The sequence below is a fragment of the Phasianus colchicus genome, chromosome 3 (genome assembly GCF_987193195.1).
Source record: "Phasianus colchicus chromosome 3, bPhaCol1.hap1.1, whole genome shotgun sequence".
Taxonomy (NCBI): Eukaryota; Metazoa; Chordata; class Aves; order Galliformes; family Phasianidae; genus Phasianus; species Phasianus colchicus.
Genome location: NC_143438.1, coordinates 60881627 through 60905307, shown reverse-complemented (window position 1 = coordinate 60905307; position 23681 = coordinate 60881627). Strand labels below are relative to the sequence as shown.

At 36.7% G+C, this 23681-nt stretch overlaps 1 protein-coding gene across 4 annotated transcripts in view; it reads left to right on the top strand.

Annotated features, from left to right (window-relative positions):
- The window catches only part of PDE7A (phosphodiesterase 7A), a 72035-nt gene that overhangs the window by 26962 nt on the left and 21392 nt on the right, over positions 1 to 23681 (top strand). For 2 of the 4 annotated variants that reach the window (XM_031612891.2, XM_031612889.2), the window contains exons 2-3: positions 10021 to 10081; positions 16768 to 16851. In XM_031612891.2, coding sequence (XP_031468751.1) covers positions 10021 to 10081; positions 16768 to 16851 — 145 coding nt within the window. Of the gene's footprint in view, positions 1 to 439; positions 3244 to 10020; positions 10082 to 16767; positions 16852 to 23681 lie in introns of those variants that run through there. The other 2 variants (XM_031612892.2, XM_031612890.2) reach the window with 2 other exon arrangements.

The following is a 23681-nucleotide window of genomic DNA, read 5'->3' as shown; positions in this document are numbered from 1 at the left end:
CAACATTGAGTAGCCTGCTTACTTTGGCAAAGCTTTGTATTTCCCTACCAAAATATATAATACCTGATACCCTTTTTGGAAATAATGTCCAAGTGCACACAGGGTGATCCTGATAATATGTTAAGGTAGCTGATGAATGAGGAAGTAAAAAGTTGTTGGATTCTGTTCATTCTCTGAGATTGGATCCTTTCTCTTCTTTCTCTTGCTCGCTGAAGACTGTAGTGGAAGATGTCTGAAACTTAAAAACATTTGTAAAGAAAATTCAGCATTCTGGATCAGTAGCTCTTTTTGGCTTTTGGAAGGCCAAGTTCTGGAGTTGTAAGCCTTGCTTTAAGATCAGCCAGCCTCTTGAGTTTGATTGCAGTGACTTGGGTAATGACGGCTATTTTTGTCTGGTAACAGAGGTGAATTTTGCTACTTTTATTTCTTGTGTTTGCTTATTGCTCACTAGCTGATAAGTGGCATTAATAATAAAAATATTTGGGATCATGTGCCTCCCTTTCAGCATGGCAAATTCATTAATTAAGAAGTTGAAATGAAGAACCTTAGGTCACATTTTAAATTAAGACATAAGCAGAAGTAGCATTTATAAAAATTGGCCATTGTCTATGTATTATGAAATTCTCAAAGTCTTATTCTTAGCGTTCATAAAAATAATGGGATATTTTCCACCTATTTTCTTTGAGTGTGGTGTTCAGTGTTTAGCTTGGGCTGCAGCAGTAGCTACCTTTGTTGTAGGAGTGCTTCTCTTGGACTGCCATATGATACAGTCTTAGTGAAGGGTGCTAGAGGGAGACAGATCACAAATGATAGATGGTGAGGTGAGGAGAAATGTGAAGAAAAGATAGAAGCTACTTTAGCCCTTGCATTATGTGCAGATGACTTGATGAATGATAAGTATATTCCTTTTCTGTTATTTACATGTTGTTAACGTTTTTGTGGTTAAGTTCCCTGACCAGTCCAGAACAAGTAATGGATCAGACAGGACCTTATCCTAAAAATCCAAGTGCAACAAGTCACTCTTCTGTACTTGTTTGAGAAGATGACATTTGAAGGGCAGAGACCCCCACAGAGATCTAATTTCTGGGCCAGCTTACAAGTATGTGCTTGTGAAATCAGGTCAGTCTGGAAAGTAGGAGTGATTTGTGGCAGGCTCCAAAATTCTGCATTAAAAAATACGTGGAGGTGGAGATATGTGAAACCCTGCTGCATTTGGACAGGAGTATCGTATCAGATCCAGTAATGTATACGAAATAGGGTGCATTTATTTCAGCTGTGAGTTTCTTGTAGGTGTTGCTGGATTTATTTTATTTTCGTGAAAAGCATTTAAAGAAGCATCTGTAGATGTAGTAGTTACGGAGGTTTGGAAGAAAATGAGTTATGCTTAATTCATTAAAAATAATGGGACAAATGAGTACTTACAAATATACAATTAAAATTGTGATCCTGTACTTAGTCCTTGGGATAAAAGAGCCTTGCAGATTCCCAGATGCATATATGGAAGCAATAAGGTAAATCAAGATGGCCTATCAATGGAGAGCTACTTGGAATGTGGTAGCAGCTTGTCCCATATTACAGCTTTTTCAGAATGAAAGCAAACTGACAACTTGGGTGAATTCTTTAGTGGAATCTTTGTAACAACTGTTCTGAGACCCTCTTTCAGCTATATTGATAATGAAATCTTGTGTATGGTATTTTTTTTTTTTAAGAATATGAGAAGATTTACTCAGCAAAGGAAAAAGTGGTAGTAGAACATAGTAGAATATGCTTTTGCTTAGGTGGATTTACAGTGTCTTGTATCATTAATTTTAAATTGTCATTGGGATATTTGTTTGAAGACTGTAGGCAGTACTGTATGCATTTGTGCATTTGAACTGATGGTAAGGGATGAATTAGATGCTGGCTTGTATGCAATATTTGTTATACAGTGGAAATATTACCTCATGAAGCATTTGAATTTTGGCAGCTTTTAGCCTCCTGTGGTAGGGTCCAATTCAGAAAATTTGGCTGCATGTGGCCTTAGGGTATACACATATATTTCCTGAGCTTCATGTAGTATGGATGTAAAGTTGCCCATAGCCACTGTGCTCTTATCTGGGCTAGTTGTGTCAAACTGACAATGCAGATACAGCCTAATGCCATTTATTGATTTTATTTGTTCTTTTAGCTAACACCAGATTGGTGATTACTAATTGTCAGCACAATTAGGTGAAGTGTTTGAAGACGATAATGCTTGTAAATCTACATCCATGACAGATTATGTTTTGGGTGGGTATGAACCTTTCAGATAAGGTCTGTATTAGGCAGGGTACGAAATGGTGCATTTTGATTGAATGTTCGTGCCTATGGTTTTGGTTTGACTGGTATTCAGAGGCAAGCAGAGGGGAAAGAGCAAAAGATGTGCTATCAGTGCTCTTGGAGGAAATGATGATTCTTGCTAACCCTGGAAACCCTGGCTGAGTGAGAGAGGACATGAGGGTGAGTTCATCTATTTCAATGTTAAGCTGAAAAAATGTGTTAGTTCATAGTTCAGGCATGAGCACAGATAGCTGTGAAGGTACTATAAAAGATGACTCAGTATTGGATGGACATGAGAGATCAGAGAACCACAACTGGTTTTAATGACTGCATGTATTAAGTGCATTATTTTTTTTTTCATCACTTTATTTTTAGTAACTTGCTACAAAAGGGTCCTTGAAATATGTTTTGAAGTTCAGTTCATTGTAGTTATCTGGGTGGTAGAGGCGAAGGGGGCCTTCTGAGTATCAGCTGGGGTGAAATCTGTTGGACGTGGGATCTTCATAAAATAAGCCCACTGCTTGGCGAACTGCTATTTTGTAATAGGCTGATCCTGAGTCTAGCAAGCTTTGTTGCCTTAAAATACATATAATAAGTGTAATTGTGGTTTTTAATCTCCTTTACTAAATCCTGTGGATGTTATAAGGCTTTAATGTTGCCTGTGTCCTCTGGTTGTCGTGCCTTCTCATCCAGAGCTCCTGGCAGGAGGCGTGGGGCAGCGCTTCCATGTTGCTGGGCTGTCAGGTGACAGGGCTCCTGCAGCTGCTGGGCTGCAGCACAGCCTCGCTTCCTCCTGTCCTGCTGCATGCAGTCCTGCGGGCTCAGGGACAGTCAGCCTGTGGCACCACGAGGGTCAGGGAGGGGATTACGCTTTCAGGCGATGCAATGGGAATTGCATCAGTCTGGTGTTTAACTCTGATCCTTATCAAATGGATTACTTCTAAGGTAGGTCATTTTATTGTTACGGTTTGACTAAATGGTTTTATAAGTAGTAGCCTGAGAGAAAACAACTCATTAAGAACTTCATAAGTTCTTATTTTACTTTTTTTTTTTTTAAAACTCTAATCTGTTTTGGAAATACATCATTCGTAACTTCAGATTGCATTTCTTAAGTGTTCAAACATGATTTTATGGCTCTCGACTTCTTCCTCGCTTCAAGCGGGAAGGGTATGTGTGCAGCAATGCCAATTAGGAAACTGGAAAAAGGATCTGAAATGCCTTCCAAAGGGCAGGGTTTGGTTTGCTGCTCTTCAATTTTACAGCACTTTAAAGAGTTTGTGAAAATAAGGAAAAACAATTTTAAACATAGTGAGAATAATTCAAATTAGTGTTTTGCTTCCTGAACAGGATATCCTTTTTGTGTTGTTGATTTCAGGGCTGGGGGAGTGGAAATACCAGTTTTGTTTGCTTAGGTGAAATACCGGCTACTTCTCTCACTTTGTAGACTTTCAGCTGCAGATGCTTGTGTTAAGAAAAATGTGGGCTAGCATTCAGCAAACTTAGGAGTTTCTACTCTATTGTTCTGAAGAAAATAAGTATCCACATAATGTATATGATGGTAATAAGTGAGGGTGGAATTGGTGTCTGAAACTGAGATCAAACTCTTCACAACACAGCTCACTGCCTAGCTTGAAATTAATTCCAAAAGGAGCAGTGCAGTTAAGTTTCTTGTCGTGAAGGAGGGCTGGAATCAGTGCAGAGAATGAGGGAAGTGGAAAGAAATCGGAGTTCCTTCATTTTTATACAGATGGATATTTTTATTAATACTCATTTTTTATTGTTTTGTACAATCAGCAGGAGAATCTGACAAATGGAAATTTGAATTTGTTGTCAAACCAAACTTTGTCAAGTCTCCTTACCTTGAGCCGTCAGTCACTACCAGCAAGGCAGTTCCAAATTTACTCAGGCAAAAGTGGCCAGGCTTAGTTGCTAGCAAAAGATCACAGTACGCTAATAAATGTTTGTTTATGATGAAGACAGATTCTGGTTTCCAAAGTTTTACAACTGGTATGCTAGCTGAGTATGTCATCTGTGTTAAACAAGCAAACAAAAACCAGTATGCCAGTATGCATTTGTTTTGCTTATTAAAGGGAGAATAATAGTACTTCCAGATAGCTGATAGTACAATTAAAAACTCATAGTTATGTTCTTAATCACTTAGTAGTCATTTCTTTTAAATATGTTTTGGTGTGTTCATCCAATCACCTCACTTTGCTTCTGTGCCCTTCTGTTATCCCAGCTTAATTTGTTAAGGTTTTCTCTCTTCACTATGGTAAGTCACATGCTTTTTCTGAGTATGCTTTCTTTTCTGATCAATTTTCAAGCTTTTGTTTTGTATCTTTCTGTTAAAATCTTAAGCTTTTAAACTAATGAAACTTTAGGGAAATATATTATTCCAGTTGCTGTATTTTCTAAGGTGGATGGACGAGAGGAAAGACAACAGTCAATTACTGTTTGTCTCGGTTTGATATTTATATGAAGTAGCCACATTCAAATGTTTGACATATACATGCATAAAGTTAATCGGATTGCTTATTAGCATTGCCTTCCTGAAATTAAATACATTTTCATATCTCTGGTCTGATAAACTTTTAAAATGACTGCTTTGAACTTCAATGAACAATTTACAAAATCGTAGTAGGACTGTCTTGCAGTGGCTTGCCTTTGGTTAATGACAACTCCTTCGTTGGTTTTAAGGAGCGTTTTCCAGTAGTTCACTGAGTGAAACTTTGGTGGTATCTTGTGGCACACTCAGGAATTTTTAATTACCGAAATCATTATAGGAATTGCATTAAATGACAGTCTCGCTTTTGAAATCCAATAATAGTGAAAGAAATCTAGTCTAATGAGTTTGTCATTCTAGGTGCTTCTAGTTGAAAAACCGTCTTAGAATGTTAAACTGTTTCCAAGGGTGTACACAGGCACAGCATGATCAGCAAATTGCAGTTACCATAACACAGTAACTCCTCTGAACTTGTTCTCAATTTCTCTTGCTGAGAACAGTCTCTCTTTATGTTGGGCAAATATCTTTGGCAGAAAAGCCAAGTAGGTAAAAAAATATCTGACTGGCTGCGTTGCTGTCCTCTAGCTTTCTTTTCCAGAGTCTGAGTAAACAACTGAGTTGCAAAATGAAAGTTGTGCACCCCATCAGAAAGTATAGGTTGTTTCATTTGGATAGGAGATACTGGTGTTTGAAAACCTACTGCTCTTTCAATTTCTTCTTGCCATTATGGAACGAGATCAGCAATTGCTTCAGTTGGCAGCCTGAAGTCTGGCTAGTGAACATTCTCCATCTTTAAGTGCCTGACATTAATTATTGTGCTTTGCTCTGAACTGGGTGAGGGAATTGCTGTGATAAAACTGATCCTTGGAAACTTCTCTGGCTTGAACAGAGCAATCATGGAATTACAGAGGTTGGAAGGGACCTCAAGAGATCATTGCTTTAGCACGGGGGTTGAACTCAGGTACCCTACAATAGGTTGCACAGGTGAGTGTCCAGCTGGATCTTGAATATCTCCATGGAAGGAGACAATGCAACCTCTCTGGGCAACCCGTGCCAGTGCTCCATCACTCTTAGTGTAAAGAAGTTCTTCTGCACGTTAGTACAGAATGTTCTGTGTTCAGGTTTTGGACGTCAGGAGGAAATTCTTTACAGAGAGAGTGGTGAGGTACTGGAACAGGCTGCCCAGAGAGGTTGTGGATGTCCTGTCCCTGGAGGTGTTCAAGGCCAGCTTGGATGGGGTCCTGGGCAGCCTGGTCTAGCATTAAATGAGGAGGTTGGTGGCCCTGCAAGTGGCAGGGGGGTTGGAAATTCATGATCCTTGAGGTCCCTTCCAACCCTGGCCATTCTGTGATTCTGTTTTAGGCCATTACTACTTGTTTTATTGCTACACACCTCTGAGAGAAGCCTGGCCTCATCCCTTTGCCTCCTGCCTCCCTTTAGGTATTTATAAACATTTATCAGATCCCCTCTCAGTTGTCTTTTGCCCAGGCTGAACAGACCCAGGTTAGCTTTTTGTGTTGGCTTTTCCTCATATGGGTGATGCTCCAGACCCTTTATCACCTTTGTGGCCTTCTAGGAGCCCAGAACTGGACACAGTAATCTACCTGTGGCCTCACCAGGGCAGAGTAGATGGGGAGAATCACCTCCCTTGACCTGCTGTTCATGTCCAAGATCCCACTGACCTTCTTGGCCACAAGGGCATCCTGCTTAGCCCATAGCTAACTTGTTGTCCACCAGGACACCTAAGTCCTTCTCTGTAGGAATGCTTTGTAGCAGGTCATCCCCTAACTTGTACTGATGCATGCAGTTATTCCTCCCTACCTGCAAGACTCTACACTTGCTCTTGTTAAACCTCATCAGGTTCCTCCGTGCCCAACTCTCCAGTCTGTCCAGGTCTTGTTAAATGGTAGCACAGCCTTCAGATGTGTCAGCCGATTGTTCTGGTATCATCAGCAAAACTTGGTGAAGGTGGACTCTATCCCTTCAACTTCTTCCAAAAAGAGCAGTGCACTTTTCCCAGTTATTAAATGTTTATGCTATGTAGCATCAGTGAAGTGACTTCCCTTTCATGAAGATGCAGCTATGTGCTATTTTGGTGCATCATTCCCATAGCATGACTCTTAATTTTCTGTTCACTTGTGAAAAGACTTTCAGGAAGGAAATCTGTTGATAGTTATTCCCTTTACCCATTTTTCTGTCATTTCTGTATCATTACAGGAATAGTGGTCTTCCACTTGAATTTGAACTTTTTCCAATCCCTTTCCACACAGATGTGAAAAGAAGATAGGAAAAATTACTACTTTTCTGTGTTGGCCTTTGGAAAAAGAGATAACGCTCTAATAGGAAACTCAAATTTAAGGTGAAGTTTTCAAAGTGGATGTGCGCTGTAAATAATCCTTCAACTTCCCAGTTGTCTTTTTGATATGTCTTCACTGTTGAAGCGGAACAGCCCACCCAGGTTAGCCTGTTGTTCTCATGTATGGAAAGGAGTGGAGAATAACTTGGCCTAATTATTTGACTAATTTGTTGAATCGCTTGGTGCCCAGCAGGTATTCTCACAGGACTAACTTTTATCCTTGTGCTTGAGAAGAACTACCTAAACACATTAGAATTGTCTTCAGTTTCAGCACAAGCAGTTCAGTCTGCCTGTTGGAATGGTGCTTATCTGTTTGAGAAACGCAGAGGGTCAAGGAGTTCAGTGTGTTCTCTTGTAGTTAATAGATACAAAGCTTCAGGCAGACCAAAGAAGTGTGACAGAGCTCCAGAAATAGTTTTACTGAGTTCATGTTATTCACAGAATTGAGCAAGATCAGGATAAAGAAAAAGCAATTTTGATAGAATAATTTGACAGTATGCTTGGACTTGAGTTATTGTTTTCTATAAACATGGGCACTGTTAACTCCCCTTCTGTCTGAATGTATACCACAGTTCTCCTGGCTCCATCCCTCCCCAGCCACATGGTTTAAAGTTGTGAGGTCTGTCTGCCAGCACCCATTGGTGCCTGTCCCTCAGCAGAACCTGCTAGCAAGTGATTTTCCTCTTACCTATTTTATTTAACAAATTTCAGTGAATGAAACATCAGTAGGATCTCTACCCTTGTAATAACATTAGTTGAGACTGTTGAGACTATCCTACTACTTTTGAAGTCTTAGTAATGAGGTTTACAATACAATGCTTCTTTTTCATTAGGAAACCAAACTTTGAAAAGTGATTCTAGAAGGTTTGGTTGCATAAAGATTCCTGTGAATCCTGTGAATACCTGTCCCTGCAGAATTAACTCACATGTTTGTATAAGCTAATGGGTTATGTTCTTAAGAAGTGCTCGTGAATCTGCTATTTTAGCCAGCAAATATTGTTTTAGATTTTAGTTAGCAAATAATGCTATAAAAAGGATTTCTATTTTGATCAATTTCTTTGCATTGTTTTCTGTCTCAGAGGTGAAGGCTCCTGTTAATTATGGTTCTTCTAACTGCATTTGTGCTGATCCTCCTCCTGTATTCGGTTACAGGGTTGTACTGGATGTGTCCAGGAATCAATGTGATAGGCAAGTGCAAACTGCAGATTTGCACTGAATTCCATCACTGACTGTACTTAGTCAATGATATGAAATACTTCAGGCTACTGAAAATACATCCAGCTGAGATTTGCTGAAATTCTAAGGTCATAGGAAGAAATTTGGACACATTAGTGGGAAATCAGTGTCATTTTCTGACTGATGAGCTGTATTGCTAACTTCTCTGTCAGGGCAGGCACACTGCTGTGTGAACTGCTGTACAAACATATTTCAAGAGAAGGATGATTTGCATTGTTTATGATCTTTCAAGGAAACATGGAACAAAAGCTAAGTCAGTATAAAAGTGCTGTGCAGAGAGTTCTTCCTTGTAGTTTTTATATAATAGCTAGTATAATTGGACCCGATTTAGAGGTAGTTCTTTGGTCATTTCTGTAATTAAATATTAAGCTTACCTTTGGGAAGAAACTTCTCTGATTTCAAGTGCGAAGTTTCGTGGTTTTTTTTTTCCTTCCTTCTTTTAGCATAGAAGTTACTTTGTTTTAATATTTTCTGGGTTTGGAGTTGTAACACACCAGTTACAGAAATCATGCTGATAGAGGTCATTAAGCTCTAGGCTTTCTTTGAGTGCATTCAGTTTGTACTGTAGATAGATTCTTGTAAGCAGTTTTGTCTTTTTTCACTTCCCAATAATTTCTTTATCTCTATTTCTTTCTCTTGTAGTTCTGCTCAGCAGTCAAGTTCTGTTTTTCTATGCTTTTTCCCATTTTCTGGACTTGAATGTTTTTGGTCCCATGGCCCTGGTGTAGTGTTTTCTTACTGGGGAAGGAATAAATAGGTTCCTGCAATCACCTACATTGGTTTTTACCTGAACTTCTCCAAGGGATATGGTATGTCCCTTTGGGACACCCAGGACTTCACTGTTCAGAATGTAATTGAGCGTGCTGGGCAAGAAAAAAAGTAACCAAACAAAACCACCTAAAACCCTCTTGTGTAACTATGAAATTGAACTGTGACTGTGAAGGCAATCCTTTGATTCTAGGGTCAAGATAGCATTGGTTTGGGCCCTGTGTTGGCAAATGGGAAAAGACAGTGGAAACACACTAAGGAAAGACATGAGTCTGAGTGCTAGCTTTTGCCAAGTTCTAAAGGCTACATGATGCTGGTGTTGTGTAACTACATGAACGTTTCCCCTAGTTTTTAGCTATTGCAGGTCCAGTTCATCACATTCTCAGTGATTCCTGAACTATAACTGTTATCACATCAGCTTAATGTTTCTGGAGCTCTAAAGCCAGTTTTGTGTAGGTTAAGAATTGCATCCTTGTTGGGGGTCTCTGTGTGTTGTGTATGGATAGCTTGATGACTCTTTTAGACATTTCTTCAGAGTACCTTAAATGGGTACCTTGCTTGGCCTACAGAAAGTGCTGGGTGGAAAGAAGGAAACATGTGCCATTCACATCCTGCCCTGCAAAAAATAGGTGTAATCCCTGGGATTACAGTAACTGTATCGTTCAAGTTCTTTTACTTGTGAAACTATTGTAGCTTTACAAACTGAGTTAACCCATGGGTAAGTAAATAAGCAAGGAACTGCGAGTATTTGAATTAAAAGGCTATGAGAAATGTGTACGTGGACAATTAATATTTCATTTTTAAATTGAAAGAGCAGTAATTTCATTCTAACCTGCATAAAATACCCTTTTTTTTGTAGAGACGTGGAGCCATTTCCTATGACAGCTCCGATCAGACTGCGCTGTACATTCGTATGCTAGGTAAGTGTACCAGTTTTTGTATTGCAGAGATTTTACCATTGTTGTTGTTTAGAAAAATATAAAAAGTATATACTTGAGCATTGTACTTTTAAGCTTAATAATTCCCTTTTTCCTGGGAAATATTTTGGTTAAATTCTTTAGAAAAACCTTTTTGCGTTGATTTGAGTTTTTTGGTTGTTTGGCTTTTAAATTTTTCTTATTTTTGAGTTAACCATTGTGTTGAATACTTAGTTCATGCCTTTAAATAAAAACAAATTATGGTTCTTATAATTAATGTAAAGCATTTGGTAGAAGTTTAGTTTTACAAATAACTATAATTTATTCATGATGGATCTTTCATTCTTGTTATGGAATTTCACCTCTGTGTGGTATCCTGGTTAAAACTGTAGCTTAGAGAATATTTATGTGTAGAAATTACCATAAACTTCAGAAAATTTCAGTACTGAGGCTGTGAAGTACTCAAGGTGCTCTTCAAATAATGGTACAGTTTTTAAAAATACTTCTTATTAATTCTAGAAGATGACTTGAGAAGGGAAAGGATGCGTGACAGGGCTGGTAGCTTAGTCAGCTTTCTGAAGAATGTTTCCACAGTAACAACTAGATAAAGCCAAATTAAAAAGAAAGGACAGTACTGGAAGGAGCAAGCATCAGGGGACACCCTCCGTGTTACTGATTGTACTGAGGATTGAGTTGAGGCTAATAGTTGAGAGGAGCAAGCTGCAAAGCTCCTGTAGATGACCTGAGGGACTCTATATGCTCTGAAGTCTGTTTCACTGCAAAATTACAGTGCTTAATTTAAGCCAACTTCAGCTACGGTTTTGTGTTGAAATGGACTATGAATGCTTACATGTCTTCTGCAGCTCAGTGAACACAAGCAGCTAATGATGATACATTCTTAACCTGTTTCGACTAGATCAACCAGAACGTGTCTTTTTTTATGCTCTGAGTTGTTTCAGTTCAGTTGCAGTTTGTACTTACCCCAGTCACCAGAAATTCAAGACCACATTCTCTATGAATTCATAGTTATAAGCTACGTATGTAGACAAATGTGTATGTGCATGTAAAATGCAGCTTGGACTTAGTGCCTTTTCATTTTTCAGTTACTTTGTTCTTGATTTTTTTTTTTTTCATTTTAAGTTTTTTAAGCTATTAATACTATAGCACTCACTGTCTAGTAAAGAATTTTTAATAGCAGAATGTAATTTGGAGAATTGTTTAAAAAAGTAGGAGGACAGATGACGCTGGTTTCTAAGTGCTTGCTAATTTAAAAAGTAGCTTTTTTTGAGGGGATAGAATTAGGTTTATTTCATATTAGAAAGTCAAATGGCTGATTTTCAATCATCCTACTTGTGAGATAAACGGAGGATGCATAGAATTCTTCAGAATGGGATTTTTTTAACTCATCTGCTAGTGGTGGAAGTTCAGCTTGTAGAAAAATAGTTCTTGATTTCTTGGGAGAATAATCTTCGGCTGCTTTAGAAGCTTAGCTTAATTGTACCACCTAGTAATTTGGCCTAGAATTCTGCAGAAGAGTTTGATCGCAAAACTCAACTGAAACTAGAAGAAAGCAAAGCATGATTTTCTGTGGTTCCTAGAGTGTGCACATGGCTGAACTGAGGGAAGATTCTAATATGATTTGAAATCTTTATTCACTGTGCTAGTAGGCAGAACTGGGATATATTCAGAATGTGTGCAAATGTGTTGAGTAAATTGAATTTCACTTGTTCTCTAATTTGAATTAATTTATTAGATTATGTGATAATGCTATTCATGACAAGCACCTAACTCTTGCAGACATTGTTTAATAGTGACAGCTACTCAGAAGCAGTATGTCTTTTAAAGGAGTAGTCCTCCTCTAACTTCTGCTGGGGGATGGTATCAATAAGCAAACAAAAGATTGCTCACTAGATATTTGAATCAGTGTGTTACGCTCTTAACATTTACTTGTTACTGATCACTTTGTTTCTCTGAATATGAAATACACTGTCCTGTACAAAATAGCAGCTGTTTGTCAGAGCATTGTATTCATAAAGGGATTTTAAAAAAAGACCAGCCTGAAAGCTGAACAGTTGGATGCATCAGTATTTAGAAACATTCTTATCATCTTTCAATCTGTTCTGATTATATTTAACTAGACTTTTTATAAGAAACAGGATTGGATTCCCTGTACAATACTGTGAGGATTTTCTTTTAAATTTTTACTCCTGTTAGAAGAGGACCTGTAAGAAATCCTCAACTGTAACTTTATGGGAAGTTACACAATTGTAAGAGGTACTACCTTTTACTTCATTGGTTGCTGTTACAAACAGGCCATGTCTACTGCACCTAAATAAGGTGTTCATTGTATCAGACCAAAATAGAAAACTTAAGGGTATCTAGGATACTTCTTCTGCATTTGTTTAGATGAATTGGCCATAGAGTTGCTTCCTTTAATGTCCTCTGGCTGTTCTGACTCGAATCCGATGGAAATTCATTTGTGCCAAGCAGGCAGAAATTGCTGTAGTATGACGGTGTTTCCAGGTTCAACTGAAAAGATCAAATTTTAGGGGCACAATGAAATAAACTCACAAGTCCCACAGGTGTCAATATAAACAAACAGCGCTGATGTTAATGACTCATCTGTCCTACTCTATTCCCAAAATATATGCTAAGCCATTCCTGAGTGGCTGACTTGCTATTTTAAAATATAGATACAGATGCAGCATTGTAGAATTTTTCTTTTAAAACCTTGAATAGGCTAATATATGTACAACACTTCAGTCAGCTATTTCGCTCAACAACTATGAGAAATCTCTGTTTCCTATAAGTGCTTCCATGTAATCTTGGTACTTTGTTGATTTTTTTTTTTCTTTTCCTCTGCTTTTGTTTTCTTATTCTTCCTGTAGTTGCTTTGTACTGCCTGAAGGTTTTGATAGTGTGCATGGCCTGGAAAGTGTGGGGATTGACTGCTTGTATTGGTGAGCATGCATCTCGACTAAAGCTGGAACAGTATGCCCTGTTTTAAAAAAAAATCTTGATTCCTTTAACTTGAAATCAGTAAAAGCAAGAAATGAGAAACTCAGGGCATGATCTTCTATGGTAGCAATTGCTATGTTGTATTGCTTTTGCTTTAATTCTAGCGTATTCAGCTGACCTGTCATCTGTTTCTTCAGCACATTTAATAGCAGCTTGGATCTATGAAGCTAGTAATTCTCCTTTAACTTGAGTGTGAGTGGTTTACCTTGAGGTGGCTTCTGCTCCCAGCTGTCCTCCGTGATCTGAGATTTCCACCCCTTCTCCAGAAGCCCTGGGCAACCTGAGCAGCTACTGCATGGTTACTGGTTCAGTCTGGAAGATTAGGGTAGTATGAAATACATATTGTGTAACCTTAACATGCAGGGATGTAAACTGTGGTGTATCAGCAGCCTTGTATGTTTCAAAGCTGTCCTTGCAATGCAAGCAAGGGTTTGAAAGAGGGGTTAGGAGCTAAACAAGCTGTCTCCAGGTAAGTTTTGCTAAAGACTTGATTCTTTTTCAGCTGTATCTGTCAACTTCCCTCTTATACGTTCTTTCTTCCATTATTTATTCAGCCTTCAAATCGGTTTTTCACTGTGGCCTATGTCTTTTGAAGGAAGGAAAAAAAAAATCTGCATAGAACTATTCTGGAAAAAAATTTGAGTTGGATATTCAGGCAGCAGACACTGTGTCAGGTCTGCCTGCAAAATCAAGCTTTGAGTGGAAAGCTGAGAAACATATTAAGAAGCTTTCTCCTGATTCTTTGAATTCACTGATACTTGCAAAGAAGAAAAAAAAGTAATTCCTGGAAGTCCATTATCATTATAATGCTGGACTTGAATGCATTCCCTAAGAAAACAGGAGTTAATTCAGAGTGGCTGAAATAACTGTTAAAGAGACACATAACGTGAGAGCTGTTATCTTCTACCACTTCTGCCCCACTAAGGAAATCTACCTGTAAGCATTGTGATCTGATGGTATCAAAGCATTTCATAATCACTTTGATATTTTTTTTTAAAAGGCCTAAATAAATAGAAACTCATAAATTATCTTGGTTTATGTGCTGACTTTAATTATCTTTTATCTGCCGTAATAATAACCAGCGTTTATGTTGGACTTCTGTTGCTGTTTGAAAGAATTACGTAAGTGTCCTTGTATCTGGTAAAAATCATCTTCAATCTGAAATGTTTTACACCTTTTTTTTTTAAAGTTACCTGTGATGACAATCATGTTTTTCTTAAATTTATTTCCAAGTCATAGAGTTACAAAATCTTTACAGAGTTTCTCAACCAAATCAGTGTGAATGTGTTGTGCTCTGAGCAAGCACAGTAAAGTGGGCACATTTGGCATCCATTGATCTCAGCAGGTCAGATCAGTTGAACCATGAATGCATAATGATGGTCAGGTACTTCTGGATGTTTGGGACTAATTATGTATATGCAGTTGAGATTAGTATCATTGTGCTCTTCTGCTTTTGTTTTGACCCAGTAGGAATTTGTTTGGTGTACTGTGGTAAATTCCAGTCCTGGAGAACTGATAATTATTCCAGAATGCCAGAATAAAAACAAGTGTGTTCTGAATGTAACTCCTGGTAAAAGCAATAGTCTTACTCTCCTTTTGTTTTTTTCTTTCCTGCTCAAAGTCCACAACCTTGAGAGCTTTTCAGGAGAAATGGGGGTACTATTATGCTAGCTATACTGTTAGATGAGGCACTAAAACAAGTAGAAAAAAACAGAGAGAATTTTTCTGGGTATTATTTGTCAGATGAACTTATTTGTTTTGTAGTTTGCTGAGCTCTGTATTAGTCTCGATGTGTTTTTCTGTGAACCTTTCCTATTCTCAACGCTTCCAACGAGTAAATTATTCACAAAACCTTTTGTATGCTGCCCAAAACTATATGCTAGTTAATGTGCAGGCTGGTAAAATTTCAAAGGTTAAGAATGCTTTGGAAAATAAGTGCCATTCACAAAAGCTGTATCATATTTTGTTAAAAATCAGCTCAACTGCTCAGTGCAGCTGGTGTGCTGAAAGGTCACACAGCCATGGCTGTGACTGATTTGTCAGATAAATAGATATGACGGGTAATGGAAGTTGCATTTTTCCTTTGTATAAACTGATATTTTCTTACACAACTATTAACGCACTCACCTCTCCTTTTCCTAAGCTTCCTGTCTTTTCCTTTTTATTCACTCATTTCTCAAATAACATTCACCAGCTGTCTTTGGGCCTGACTGAAGAGTTCTACAATTTGCTGCCTCTGTATTGTCTCTTCATCCCTGACCAGATGAATGCTTGAAATCTTTATAGTTCATTATATTGTCAGTGGTCTAAATGATGGTTTTTACAGGTACTAATAGACTTAATTTACCTGTTAAGTTTTTAAGTTTCAAGGAAAAGAAAAGAAAAAAAAGCAACAAAGCAAAGACTTGTATTTGGTATGTTTTTACTGAATTTTTTTACTGAAACAAAGACTCTAGACTCCTTACCAGGGAGCCTGCTGCTTATCTTTTGTGCTGCTTCCAGCATGCCTCAGAAGATAACATTCATGTGAAATGTGTCACTACAGATACGTCTGTGTTTATAGATACTTATCTCTGGAAATATATTTGTTAAGTGTGAAAAGCATGTCACTAACGTTTTGGTCAGTATCGTCATGTATCTTTTGATTTAAGCTGTCTTATAAATTAGCAAGTTGCAAGGAAAAGGAAAAAGCACAATAATACTGATTGCTGAAAATTAAGTAGCTATTTTTTATTCTTTTTAAAACCAATCCATTTCTTGCCTTAAATACTTTTGATTAATAAGAAAATCACTGTTTGAGGAGAGGAACATGATACCCTTGTAGGATTTTCATAATTAGAAACCAGAATACTGAAAAACAATCTGAAATTTCACTTTATTTTTTGTTAGGATCTTAGAGGGAAATACTGCTGTTTGATCCTCAGGTTGCCCAAATTTGTCATTGCTGAAGGTTTTAAAGTGAAAGTTTTTAATTAAGCAAATTACTTCCGCTAATGTATGTAACTGCGTTGTGAAAGAATACTGATCAGCTTTCAGTTGGTTAAAATGCCTAAAAAGAAATCAGCGAGCATGCTAAAAGATTCAGGTTAAATCTAAACTGCAGTGTAAAATAGTGTTATAGAATTTTAATACTGAGTTTTGGTATTTTAATAGGCTCATGTGTAATATTCAAACAGCTGAGCACAAGTAAGTAAATGCTAGTGGGAAAACATTCTATTATGTAATATAAAACCATATTATTACTAGCTTCTTTGCTAAAAGCTACCATTTCTAGAAGCTGAATCTTGTACTATACAAAATGTTTTTGTGTGTGTTACTGAGGAGCAAATAAACTTTAATGTTATTGTTTCTTGTCATATCAAGATGCATTTTTACCATACTGGTGTAGCAAGCTGTTCCTAATTTCATCTGAATGCTTATCACATGCTTCTGGCAACATATGCATAGGCAGGAGAGATTTTGACAAGGAAGCATGCAGTTGCATGTTTAACAAGTCTTCAAACTTTGTTTTGAATTTCACCTTAAAACGAAAAGCATTGAAATAGGCCTATTGTTTGAATAACCCTATTCCATTAAGTACATGAGTCTTTACCCCTCCAGGCTATGTTCATTTGCATTTTTATCTCTGCCACTCTTCCACACTTTTATTTCACTCTTGACCCTGTTTCTAGGAGATGTGCGAGTAAGAAGTCGGGCAGGATTTGAAACAGAGAGAAGAGGTTCTCATCCATACATTGATTTCCGTATTTTTCACTGTAAGTATTTAAAAGCAGATAAATGACAAATAAACAAAGGCTTCCGTTAACTTTAACTACTGAGCCTATACAAATAAAGATAGCAGCTTATATAGCAAGACCATTCCTTACACTGCTTAGGAAAATCTTTCGTTCTACTTCCAACATAGAATAAGAAAATCTTCACTGCTAAATTACTGTTTCTAAAAACGTAGTTTAAACTTGTATTTGTTGAGTTGAGATCATAATCCCTCTGGAAAAGAAGGCTTGCATACCATTACTGATTTGTATGCAAACTACGGAAGACCCAGTTGTTTAAGAATTCTTTCCTGCTCTTATCAGGCATAAGAAGGACCTGGTTTAGGATGGTGATTGAAAAGAATTCCAGTAGATTTCAGTATTCTTGACCTAGTCATTATCAATCAGTGTTTCATTTTCTCAAACATATAGATAATCTTAGTTTCTCATAGGAAGACAACTCCAAAGATTAAAATGTTGTAAAAAAAACATCTGACTAAATTTTCTTAATTATGGGTTATAGGAAACTTTTTCCCCTTAGAGAACTGTTACAAGAAGAATATTTTTTTCCTAATTTCACTTTTTTTCCTCTATATTGCAGTAACCTGATATATCAGTACTTGTAACATAAAAGCTGCAGTAATCACCATACCTGAATATGCAGCACAGTGGAAAAGATTCAAATGTTAAAGTACACAAATTATATTAATGTATTGTAGTAAAGAATCTACACTGACACTGTGTAATCACAACTCTGAATCATCTGAATGCAGTGGTGGAATTTAGGAAAATTATTTCACAGTAACAAGTGTGGTTGTAATTATCTTATTAATGAGTGGCAGAAACTGTGCTAATTTTCTGATCTTACTTTAAGTGGCTTATTTTTAAGTAGATGAATACTTAAATCTAAAACTTTTAAACTCTTTAAGTGTCATTCAAAAGTTAGTTTCATAAAATAGGTGAGAAAACAAAGTTTGAAGAGTATTTGAAGAGGATAAGGATTCTATCACAGATCCTGATAATTCTACTGAGAAAATAAAATAATAAAAAACCTCCATAAAAATAGCATACTGTTTATGAATTCTATATAAAAACACAGTTATGTGACATTTCATGCTCATGATAAGGGAAACTAGTAACAGAAATACTAGGACAACAGCATTTTAGAAGGCAGTCACATGTGGTATTTTCGCCATTGTCAGATGTGTTGTCTGTGGTGCTCATCACTCTGCTTCCATCCTGACAGTTGTGCATCAGGCAGATAAGGACAAGGATTTTTCACACGCTTTCTTCTTGCCCCTACTTGTTCAGGCACAGGCACTGACTTTTAGCAACATCAACTGTGGTGTCTGATGACAGCGAGGAATGTTGCTAGGAGGCCTACAAATTCTTTGCCTATAACTTTCCTTTCGTGTCAGCTTCTGTGGCAGCCTTCAAAGTTGCCATATTATAGCCAGATTTTTACTTAAGAACATGTTTTTAACTTAAGAATTATGGTCTGTTGCAGAGTTGATCTGACTCCTGCTATATAGAGTTTTCTCTCTAAGTGAATAAGGAGTTAATCTTACGGTACCACTAAATTATCTACTTATTGACGGATTTCTTTTTTAAAAAAGAAACTAACCTCAAGGTGTTTTCTTTTTCTCTGAAATGCTAATCTTTATCAGTGTTTCCCTTATAGTTTTGAGCAAAAGACTTGACTGACTTGATTCTTAGGGTCCTGCTTATTTTCTCTTCTTGTAACTCTAGAAGGGTTTTTCCCCCATACATGTGGAAGAAAAGTAGTCACCGTAGTAGAGGAGCCAGTTTTGCAACCATGCTATGCTTGGAGCAAAAACTGGGCTGAAATGATTCTCTTTTACAACAAAAGCAGACTAAGGCATCTGAGTAGTTTTTTTTGTTTTTCCTTTCTCTCCACAACAGCTGTATACTGAACATCGGTATTGCATGAATGCATTTTCTTCATGGTGTTTGTAAAATTTCACTGTAACTTTCATTTGCTATTGACTAACTTTACTCTGTGATTCTAAAAATTTTGCAATGATCATTGCTTGCCTTTTTTACAGATCACGCATACTGCCCATCGTGCACAGTTGAAGTGTTATTGACATTTTACATTTTACATTTTGCTTACCTCATTTTTGTCCTCGAGCATTGTTTTTGTTTTTCTCAGTTATGTCTTGTGAAGGAATTTCAGAGTATTTCAGAAAGTTGAGCTAATGAACCAGTGACCAGTTTTTTTTCCAATGTTTTATTAATATACACTTAATCCAAAATTTTATTGAGAGGCTGGAAGAGCAGTGAATTTTAAATGTGTGACTTCATTTTCAGGAAGCTACTGTTGGTTTTTATTCTTTCGTTTTCAGAAAATAATCCATTCTGTTTCATAACATTGTTTTTATTTAAAACTAGAACTTATACTGTTAAATAAAATAGTAAAGTTTGTTAGCACTTAGCTCTTAAGGTCGCTCCTGTTTCTTCTTACAGGTTGTTTCTTCTTAAGGCTGTAAGCTTAGTGTCTGCATCTTTATCCTCTCATTCTGTAACTGTCACAAATATTCAAGTTCATAAGTTGGCTAGAAGTATACTTATTTATAACTTTGGTTTTTAAAATGATTGCTAGAAAAAAAAAGAGATCCATGAAGAATATTAAAACAAGATCTGACTGACTGTCAAACTATGTCTTTTGGGTGGCAGCTTTTCTTCTACACCATTCTCTGTTCCAGAAATTGCATTTTGATAGCTCATTGCAGGAATTTATCAGAGAATAACTTAATAAACAGGTTTTTTTTTTAAACAAGACTACATCCTGCTTATAGGGAAAGGTAGGATTGTGTTCCTCATGTTGGTTGGTAACTGGTTAACACTGTGACGTCAATTAGTTTCTGTTACTGTGATCTGTTGATTTCCGTTTCTTTGAGACCATGGACATATCCTCAAGTTAGCAACTAAAAGCCATGGATGCTGAGAGAAGAGAACAGCCACGTGACCTCATTCCTCAAAAGTAAATTATGTTTTAAATAGAATGAATAGAATGGTCTAGTTTTGTTCAGTGGATATGATTTTTTTTCTTTACTGTTGCACAATGAACTGCATACACTTTAATGGTCTTTTACTTTATTGAATATAGAGCACCTGATCTACATTGCACTTCTCAGGTAACAAGTTTGGCAGAGTACTGTCCAACAATCTTCATGTACTGCTGGATTTTTGGAGAAGTTACTGAAGAAGTGGTTGCAGTTCATTACAAGTATGCTACAGTTAATATAGTTACTTTTAAAATTGTTTTAAAATTATTAAAGATATCATAAGTAGTAATTCAATCTGTAATGCCCACAGATTGTTGACTAAAACCTGCTGGAATACAAAATCTTTGCTAGAGTAATTGTTAGGTGATAATGTACAAATATTCAATTTTTTAAAAGTAGCAAACCAAAAATAAAGATTAAGGCTTTGTTTTCCTGTTACTTTGAGAGGTTGTTGGTAATGTTTATCTTTTTATGTATTCATGTTTATGTGTATATATAGACACTTAAGCTTTGTTGCTTGTGTTGTTGAAGCTTCTCTGGCATGCACAAACAAAAGAATCTGTGTACTTCTATCACTCACTGTTTTGTCTAAAAAAAATATTGTGCTCAGCAAAGTGTACAGGGTGTTACAATGGGGGAGCAAAGCCAAAATGATTAAATAAGATAACAGCCAAAATCTTGGGCAGTGTCATATGCAGATACAATTTGAATTAATAGCTCCAAACTTCCTTTTTAGGAAAGGGTTATTGAATATAGTCTGGAAGAACTGGATAAAAAAGAATACTTTGGTCTTGTGTAGAGGAAACATTTTTTCTTCTTACCTTTTCTTTTGCATCTGCACCAGAACAGATGAGATCTTGTCAAAAGGCTTTTGAAATTCTCTCTTGCCACTCCAGACTCAGCCTGCATGTATATGGTGATGGTGATATTGCCAATGTGTGGCTCTACTTGTATATTCCATAAATAAGATAATGTCACATCAATGAGTTAAAGTATCTAGAAGTTAAGGAAGGGTTTCTGAATTAATCAGTATGTTTCTGTAAACATCTAACAATGACTCAGTTTTAATCAAACTGTGTTCACTAACACAGGGCTCTGCATCTGGGAGAGAAAATGTGATTGGATCTCAGTGACTTCACTGATGTGTAGACAGATGTGTTTTCTCTCTAGTTGGCTATGTAGCCTTTTTTTGTAGTGGAAAGGAAAGAAGGGAAGAGCTCAGGTGTTTTTCATTGGTGATGGGTGAATCTGATTCTTTTTTAAGAGTACAAAACCATGGAGGAATTATGGAGATTTTCTTTGGTATACCATTTTCATACTGTTAATGGGGAATCTGCAGTTCAGTGAACATTTTATTTGTTACTTTGATATCTGGTAGAAGTATCAGCATCTACTGCAGAGGTGTTTTAAACTTGCTCAAAAAGCACTAAAAAAGATATGTCTTGGATGATGAACTTAGACTTGCTTTAAATGAAAAACCAAAAGTAATGTAAGAAAGAAGAGTTCAAGTCCAAATTATTTGCTTTTCAGAATTTTGGCTATCTTTCTGTAACAACACTTGATCATGCTTATGCCACCTAGAGGTTGAGTTAAAAATGAGCAAAATTCATGAAAAAATAAAAGATACAACTCAATCTGGATCTTTTGAAAAAGAAAGGTGTTACTCTTAAACATTCCGCTGTGAAGAATGACTAATTTCACAACAAATCAAGTCATTCAAGAACATGTATGGTCAGAGATTGAAAGATGAGGTTCTTTACTTGTGAAGGTAGCAACAGTAAAGACTAAAAAGCTTGCATGCACTCAAGAGGTTTCTCTAAAAGTTGTATTTCTATGCAAAACACATTCTGAAATTGGCATCTAATTATTCAAAATCTGAATTGTTAAAATAATTTTTCTCTTCCAGTTGAGAGTTTTACTTTCATGTAGTACAGAGAATGCAGCCACAAAAGGAAAGTTGCAAAAGCCCAGCCAAATGAAAATCTTCTAAATACAGCGTTGGTCAAAAGAAAACAATGATGTCAAAGTACACGTGAGCTTGATTAGAGAACATTTCAGGGTAAAAGCTTCTGGTTGAGAATACGGGACAGATTTTTTGTTTTTGTTTTACTATTCTAAGTGATTATTTTATATACAAATATCATTACAAGTTTCTGTAGAACAGCATGTGTGCTCTGGACTCTGGCACTGATAAACAGAGTGTTTTATTGCTGAGGTAAGTTTGTCTTCAGAGGAAGATACAATCACATTCTTCTTCATTTCTTTTGAACTTTTTTGTATGTTTCTTCTCCAAGTAGTTTATTTTGAAAGTATTACTTTCTGCCAAACTTGCCATCATAAAAAATACGGGCATTCTTTTGTTTGCATCTCTGCTCCCACTTTGACTTTTCTAACTACACGTAGCCTTTTAAAGAAAGAATAATCTCCTTTTTTTGGTCAATAAGTGTGCTACTTTTTTACATTTTTTCTTTGATTTATTGTGGTAAGAAAGGCCAAAAAGGATTACTTGATAGTTCTTTCATTCCAGTGTCATAGAATTGAAGAATTCTAGAGCACAGAGTGATGTTTTCTTGGAAGACATGAAGAAAAAGATCTGGTGCTGGTCTGGAGTACATTATCCCTGTTATGGGAGAAGACTTAAATCACAAATATATTGTGCTCTTGTTTTTTCTCTCTGAGAGCAACAGTGTCTTGATTAACACTGGGGAGGCTTCATCTTAATTCATCTTTTCAATGAATATTAGTGTATTCTGATGATAATTCCTAAGTATTTTGCTTCAGTGAATCTTAGTTTACGCATACTACAGAGCTACAGATTTACCTTGCAAGGGGTTGGAGTCAGGTCAGAGTACATAGCTGCATGATTGCTAGGATTATGACTGAATAAATTAGAGGGGGAAGAGTATATCTTATATACTGTTTCCTAGTTCTCAAATAATTATTGAATTTTTGTGCAGTTCAGTACAAGAGTTCCATTATTGAGTTTACTTAATGTTGTATCATTCTTGGGATGTCTGCAAGGAGGTTAAGAGGAGCCAAATATCAAAAGAATTTTATGGCTACAGTCCTTTTGGATGTCTTTTCATGTTATTTTCTTTGTATTTTTGGTGCTGCATTATTTAAAGTTGTGCAGTGCTATAGGAGAACTGGCATTTAATTCTCTTTTCTGCAGTACTTAGATGAAGTACTTTGAGTCATTTATCTCAAATTATCTCTTGGAGAGAGGTTTGAACCAAAGAGCTGTCAGACATCACATCTGTCTCTTCTGACCCTGATGTATGCTGATTGTTTACAAATGTACTTAGTTAAGTTGGTGTTTTATTGTGTAAAATCCTTGAGGGTAAAAATGTGAGGGGATGTCTGCTGGGGTTTCTACTAGGTTGGTAGTAGTGCTAGAGTTTCACAAGAGTTGAGAAGTTTTTCTGATTCCAGTCAGTTGGAAGACACTTGCAAAGCCATTTTTCTTTCACTAAACCTTAATTTGTAGCTAAATTTTCAGTGATCTTGATTGTTTAAAAGAGAATGTATGAATATGGTATGAAAATTAGTATGTAGGAGATGTTAAGACAGTCTGACCTGACTTTAAGATGGGGTATATTGCCTTATAGTGATGCTAACAGGATTTGAGAATAGTCTTCTAAGGAAGACAGGAGCTATAATAAGGTAATTTAGACACCAATAATCTTTACGTGTGAATTTTCAAGTCTTCCCTGAATTCATGTCTTACAAACTGAATCATAGTTCTTGTTAATGATTTTGATACAGAATGTCTTAAGAGTATTTAAAGGCAGATCGTGACTGTGA